Here is a 7,500-nt window from a genome sequence, read left to right as displayed (position 1 = left end):
GGTGTTATGAGATGAGTGAGTGATGGCTGTGTGACTTGCAGCCGGTGCTGACTCAGTTTCCACCACCAGTGTGTGAGTGTTCCCTGTGTCAGTGGGAAGATCTCCACACAGCCCTGTCGCTCGCTCACTCGCTTATTGGACTATTTTTGTCTGTGCTTGAGAATGACCTCATTGAGAGTCGGAGTGGAAGTTGGGACACAAGAAACGCGCTCAGGTAGGCTAGACGAAAGATTATTTATTGGGCGTAAAACGTGTTATGCGTGAACAAAACACACCAATTTAACAGAAACAGGTTTAAGAGTGTTTGCCTATTGAGGAAGTAACAGTGCAGTAATCTATTGAGGAATGTTGAGTCAGTTACAGTAATTAACGTGTCTAATAGTTTGTCTCTTGTTTCAGACATTGTGCCGGGGAAAAACGCGCCAGGCCTAAGAGCTTAGGCATCTCCACAGGTGAGTGTGTCACTGTCTTTACGTACTTTGCAATATGCTACACTGTAATAATCTGAGTGTAAATTGAGCCTAGAGAGTGTAAAAATGTACCCATAAGAGTCTACATGCCTCTCTAGCCTCTCTGTTTCACGGTCTTTCTACAATCTACAGTATCTCCCTGTCTCTCCATCTATTTGTCGCTCTCTATTTCTTTGGGAATCACACTGAATGGGCCTTTTGAATCTCTTTCCTCCTTCTCCTTCTTGTTAAATAAACATTCTCATCAGACTTTCATAACAGCTCATGTTTACACCAACTGGCTATTTGTAAGAAGTGTACAACTCAACTTAGGCCTGTATGAATTACACTGTAGTGTTACCCTGTGTGCGTGTGTGTGTGTGTGTGTGTGTGTGTGTGTGTGTGTGTGTGTGTGTGTGTGTGTGTGTGTGTGTGTGTGTGTGTGTGTGTGTGCGTGCGCGCGCGCGCGCGCGTGCGTGCGTGCGTGCGTGCGTGCGTGCGTGCGTGCGACCATGCGTTCGTGCGTGCGTGCGACCATGCGTGCGTGCGTGCGTGCGTGCGTGCGTGCGTGGAACTGTGCGCATGTGTGCATACTACATGTGTGCATACTACATGTGTGCATGTGTATGGGTTGTTTATTTGTATCCTGTACCATGCTACAAAAAAGCTATTAAAAAGCAGGCTCCATTCCAGGACACATCTTCCCTACACACAACATACTGTAACAGCATTTTTAATAATCTTTAATGAGCTTGTGCCACAAGTTTAAAGAACTGTCAGAACACGGTGCTTTGCCAATGGTTCCCTTGATTGTGCCCCTTGGGACGTGCCCCTGTAAACCACCCCAACCCTGCTATGAACCTAATGCCCCGTGCTTTTAAAAGAAATAAAACACACGTCGCTGTGTAAATCCCTCCTGTGCGAAATTCAACGGGAATGTCTACTGCCCTTTGAGCCAGGATAAAGTTTGGCTTTGAAACGTCCTGAGACCCCTGGAAAAGTTTCAGCTGGACCGGAACACACCGTGTCGGGGGAGAGGGGAGGAGGGGAGGGAGGCAGCCCCATAATATCCTGGTTTAATAGAGTAATAATGAGGCTATGTTATGTTTGATCAGAACCTCCCTGTTATGAGGTCTGAGAGACACTCCGCAGAGAGCTCCGCTGCGCCCAAAGTGTTTTGATTTCAGCCCAGCAGTAAGGCTGATGGTTCTCAGTGTACTGTGGAGCACTGCAGATGGTTGGTTAATTTAACTTAACTCACATTTGTAGGCTCTCAGGGTTATAAATGGATAAATTAACACTGTGGATTTTGCACTGGATTTATTTTACTGTGTACAAAACATTTGCAAATATAATGAAAACTAGACTAAAAAGCAGTTCATATATACCACATACCACTGCGCTTGAAAACAGCCTGATTTATGGATGATCCATTTTGGCATTTGTGCATGTTGGCCAAAACATTCGAATAACGGCACATGGCCATTCGAATATATCACTTTGGCCTGGGCCGTGGCTCAGCGGTCCAGGCACCTTGGCTGGTAATCCAGTCTGGCAGTGTGCCGCGGGTTCAACTCCCGATCCCGACGGCCTTTACTGCATGTCATCTCCCCCATCTCTCTCCCCATTTCCTGTCAGCCTACTGTCTGTCCCTCCATAAAAAATATAAAATAAAGGCGAAAGCCACAAAAAAAAAAGAATATATCACTTTATCACAGGATCCTTCAGTCTCTGGGAGATCTCCCTGCACGCCTCATCCAAGTTCCAATCCCACTAGAACCTTATGTCTGGCCTTTGCTATTTCTCTCTACCCCTGCTGTTTAAATAGAAGTAAATGGAGTGTGCATTGTCCCTTATCATTACGCTGTATGTATTTATCTATTAAACTGATTCACCCGTTTCATTTCCTGTCCGCCCCAGATCTCATGTGTGACGAGACAGATAAAGGCCCACCTGTACAGATGCACAGCCTCCGAGAGTTTGAACAGGTAGGAACATGTCTTGTTGTCTAGCTCATCATACTATGCTACAGTGATACCAAATGTGCCATTGTATATCAAATGTGGAGTTATATATCAAAGGGTTTGACGCTATATTATATTTAAAAAAAAAGTCAGATCAATAGGCAGACAGTGACATTGATTTACAATAGTTGTAGAATGTATTTATTTAATGAACACAAGCAAGGCTTTGAGAAACAAGAGGAACACAAGCAAGGCTTTGGTTGGTATTGTTAACTTAGCAGCCCGCTATGTGTGCCAGTAGAGAAGAGCTGTCCAGGCCTGTCCTGGCTCTTTGGTAATGACTAGCTAGGCGTGTTTGGGTGATGTGTGATGATGATGATGTGGCAACTGAAAATCTTTAACTATACACGCCATCTCCTGACGCTTCTCCCCAATCCCTATCTTTTCACATTTGTTACATCATTGTACTTCCCTCTGCAAAAATCCCTGCATGACAGTGACAAAATGGTTGTAAAGTCAAACACTCACACTGCCTCTCAAAATCACACATATGGAGGGAGGGAGGGAGAGAGAGAGAGGGGGTGGACATACATGACTATGTTGAAGATGTAGAAGAGGAATAGCTACATAATGAAACACATGCACAGCCTCTCGCTCATGCTTTTTAAAATCCTAAACTTTGCATGTTAAAGCGATGCAGCTGTATATACTATGTCTGGTGTCATTTTTAAATTGTGGGGAGAGAGAGAGTAAGACAAGCATGAGAGGGCGAGCGAGATGAGAGATGGAGAGCGAGGGAGGAAAAGAGCAAAGCAATGGTGGAAGAATGAAGGCTGGTTTCCACCTCTCTGGTCCTGGGCCAAGGTAATGGTTTCTGGGAGCTGTGCCAGGTGCGTTTTGGTTCTGATATCACTCTGGTGCTTGCTTCAATTACCATGCCCCCTTTATGAAGGACAGGGCGACATGGGGAGGGAGGGAGGCAGTTCGCTAATTCAATTGGGGAGGCGAGTAGGAAGGTCTGGGTGTGTTTGTGTGTGTGTGTGTGTGGGGGGGAGGGGGGGGGGGGATCGTAATAAAGCTGGCTCAAAGTTAAGTGTTGGAGTTTGCAGGAAAAAGGTGGGATAAACAACTTAAAGGTAAAATGGAACACGTTTTGTTATATCAAATGGAACGGGATATGGAAAGTATTCCTCAGTATCCCACATGAGCTCAGCACTGCCTAATGTGCGGGACATAGAACAAAGACCCGGCTTCTCTTTCTCAGTCAAACTGATATTTTGATTCTTGGAACAGGGAGTGAAACCTTACACTTCAGTGGAAGTATTTCCACAGCTTTGCACCTCAATGTCCAGTTTGCCATTTGAATCCTGCCTTTGTATATAGAATGACACTGCCCATAGATGTGATGAGATTATGAACATGCCAGGCTTCTGTCCCACAGAGCTATAACTAGGTCCTGAAATGCATTATGAACTAAATCTATAGTCTGCAATCCACCGTGTATTTAATGTGCTACCAAAGAAAGACAGATTCAAGGTCCCTGCAAACTGCTGCATTTTTTAGATTTTTCACTGCGTTTGTCCGCCGTTTTTCAGAAAAACAGCAGCAGTCTGCAATGACCTTATAAGTGAGTAAAAATGAGTCAAAAAAGTGTGTAAAAACGCACCTTCAAGCATGTAAATGTAAAAGCTATTGTGACCAGATGGAACCTTTAGTAGTGTGTTTCATCTGCAGGGGGAATTCATACCATATATTATTCGGCTGACCCGACGTTGAGCTGATGACTGGTGCCAAACTGCCAACACACGACAAATTGGAATATGACTGAGAGTTTGAAAAGGACGCAGGGTGGGAATTGAGGCATGTCGCTGGTTTCTTGGACTCTCCACTGTCTGAAGAAACCACAGAGCCGAGCTGGCTCAGGATATTACTGAATGAATCATCAAGGAAATATCGGCAACTGTGCATAATTAAGGGAACAACATCTCACTACACGGCATGTTTTGTTCATTAGCAGTTGGTTGTGGAGGGGTGAGGCGTGTGAGTTTTGGACATAAGAGGCGCTGCAGTAAGACACTGGCAGGGCCATGTTAGATTCTTTCTGGAGGTTGTGGCAGGCAGCGGACGGCCTGCCTTTGAAGTGTGCTTGTGACTGGTCTACTGGGGGTGGGGGGGGGGATGAGTCATGCTTTGCAGATAGAGAAACCCACCCAGACTGGGAGAGAACCCAGAGACTGCATGACTGGAGGAGAAAGAGAAGGTTGTTGTGTGTTTCAACTGGTGCGATGCAATGATGTAGCCTAGGGATACACTACAAAGTGTTACTGCTTCATAAAAAATAAAAGAAAAACATTTTTTATATCCATACGTGCCAGCTTTTTACAGAAACAGCACATTTTGGCCACAAATTATATAATATATAGTTATAGTAGTATATCATTTGTGGGCAAAATGTTTTTTTTATTTTTTTTTATCACTTACATTTTTATAGATTTTTGAACAAAGGCAAAAGAAAGAAAAACACATACAGAAAAAGAAAACATACAGTACAAACAAACATGAAAAAATAAAAATAAATAAAATTGACATTGCGTTTCAAACATATTTCTAGGCATTTACTGTTGTTATTCATTCTGTTCAGTCTTAAATGTTGTCCATTTGGACCATTTGTCCTACATTTGCTCTTCCTGTAGCCTCAGACTGTGTGTCAGTTTCTCCATGAGATGTATCTCCTGAATCAAATCCTCCCATTGTCCCTGTGTTGGAGGTTCCATCTGTCCCCACAAAATGTTGTTTTGATTACCTTTATAGTCTGTGCTTATTAAGGAGGGGAGGTTCCATAGCATTGCAGTATGTATTAGGGTATCACTAACATTTATACCAGATTGGAAACGGGCTGGATGATATTTTCCTAGATTTACCTACAGCTCTCAAACTGATCCACTAACACATGCTTGTGACATAAACACGTTCCTGTCTGCCTCATTCTGCTGGTTCATGTCCATCCATCCATCCTTCATTCATTGTCCTGGTAGTTTTGTACAGTTTTTCTGACAGTGGTAGTGGTGTTATGTACACATTTCAGACTGCTCCTCTCATCTTAATAGAGCAGTCTGGATTATTGAATCCAGGTTATGGTTTCTGGTCGTGTGTGTGTGTGTGTGTGTGTGTGTGTGTGTGTGTGTGTGTGTGTGTGTGTGTGTGTGTGTGTGCACATGCATACATGTGCGTGTGTGTGTGTGTGTGTGTGTGTGAGAGATCCTGTGGGTATGTGACATTTTATGTGTGTGTGTGTGTGTGTGTGTGTGTGTGTGTGTGTGTGTGTGTGTGTGTGTGTGTGTGTGTGTGTGTGTGTGTGTGCGTGCGTGCGTGCGTGCGTGCGTGCGTGCGTGCGTGCGTGCGTGCGTGCGTGCGTGCGTGCGTGCGTGCGTGCGTGCGTGCGTGCGTGTGTGTGTGTACTGTACTGTATGAGTGCGTCGTACAGTGTGTTCCCGTTCCATATTTTATGTCAGTTTAAAGACTCAATTTTCTCTCATGCTCACTGGATGAAACATGAACCTGCCATTTCAGCGTTTGTAACTGTCAAACATTCCCATTCTGCAATCCTCCTGAGGTTATATATATATATATATATATAATATATATATATATATATATATACATACATATATATCAAAATAGTCTTTCTGCCTTTATTAGTTCATTGTAGAAATTGAAAGCACATGGTCGTCTATAAATGTGAACTCTAACCAACCACAGAGACATGACATATACGGTAGAAGGATTGAAAAAGGGTGTGTGTGTGTGTGTGTGTGTGTGTGTGTGTGTGTGTGTTGGGGAGGGGATCAGCCATTAAAACCTCAGGACAAATTAGGGTTGGTAATCTGTTATTTTGCCCCCGGTCTCAGTGTTCACTACTACAAAGCCACGTGCACTAAGAAAGGTCTGTCAAAGTTGGATTACCATTTCACAGTGGCAGTAATAGTCCAGGATTCCTGTTGAACACACGCTATACCCTATTACCTACACACATATTATCATATTCCTGTTGAACACACGCTATACCCTATTACCTACACACACGAATCCAACAGCCAGTTGGTTTGACTTTGAAATGAAGAATAAATATAATCAAATATAAAATATAATCAATCTATTCATGTTTTTGTTCTCCTAGTTTTGCTCATACTTTCAAAAATAGATCATAGTTCTGCGTGTGTGCATGTGCTTCTCAAGCTGTTCAAAGCACATCACAGTAAAATCCTCAGTGTTCATTTAAATCAGCAGTGTATAGTCTTTATCTTATTTATTGAGTTTTTATCACAATAGCATAGACAAGATAATATTACCAAATAAGCAGATCATTTCAACACGGCACAGTTGTGTCTCCCCTCCCTTTAACCAGTGTTAAAAAACCCCAAAAACAAATCGTTCAACAGTATAGCTGCACACACTGTATACTCATATACTCAGGGTTTAATTCATGGAGAATTGTACTATGCAAGCGGGCTTCTCCAGCTCTGTGCACAGTGTGCAGTAATGCTTTAAACATAGCGATAGCCATATTGGGTAAAGGGAGCACAGTAGTAATTTATGATTACCCTCACTCAAACACTATTTATCTGTCCAGCCAGCCCTCCAGATAATACATGATATGAACTCGAAGATAACCCTCAGGTTGAAAAGTTCACTGTCAGTGATTTAACAATGGGATGGATAGGCAGAACACTGGTGTCATGCATTGAAAACATACTAGCAGTGGTGGCCATTTTGTGAGAAAATATGATGGGGGGGGGGGATATATATATATTTTTTCAATTTACTTTTTATTGAATTTTAATCAAACATACATGTAAACGAAACGACTGACAATTGACAATACATACAACTGAAAACAAAACAAAACAAGACAATATACGTACAATACACACAAGGGGAGATATCTGCCTCTCTTCTCCTATTGATGATCATAATACATAAGTACCTCAAACAGGTGCATCTGTTTCTACAGGTTAAACAGGTTTGACTGAAGTTATACAAAATCAGGTCTTATGGTAGAGACACGAGTAATCCATCTAAACCAGTTA

At 42.8% G+C, this 7,500-nt stretch overlaps 1 protein-coding gene across 1 annotated transcript in view; it reads left to right on the top strand.

The window, feature by feature from the left end:
- Positions 1–7,500, top strand: part of pde4dip (phosphodiesterase 4D interacting protein) — a 90,322-nt gene that overhangs the window by 2,000 nt on the left and 80,822 nt on the right. Inside the window, exons 2-3 of the mRNA XM_079505996.1 lie at positions 400–452; positions 2,370–2,437. Coding sequence (XP_079362122.1) covers positions 400–452; positions 2,370–2,437 — 121 coding nt within the window. The remainder of the gene's footprint in view (positions 1–399; positions 453–2,369; positions 2,438–7,500) is intronic.

The sequence above is a fragment of the Electrona antarctica genome, assembly GCF_951216825.1.
Source record: "Electrona antarctica genome assembly, chromosome: 7".
NCBI lineage: Eukaryota > Metazoa > Chordata > Actinopteri > Myctophiformes > Myctophidae > Electrona > Electrona antarctica.
The sequence above is the reverse complement of the archived record's forward strand: the minus strand, read 5'-3'. Positions and strand labels throughout refer to the sequence as shown.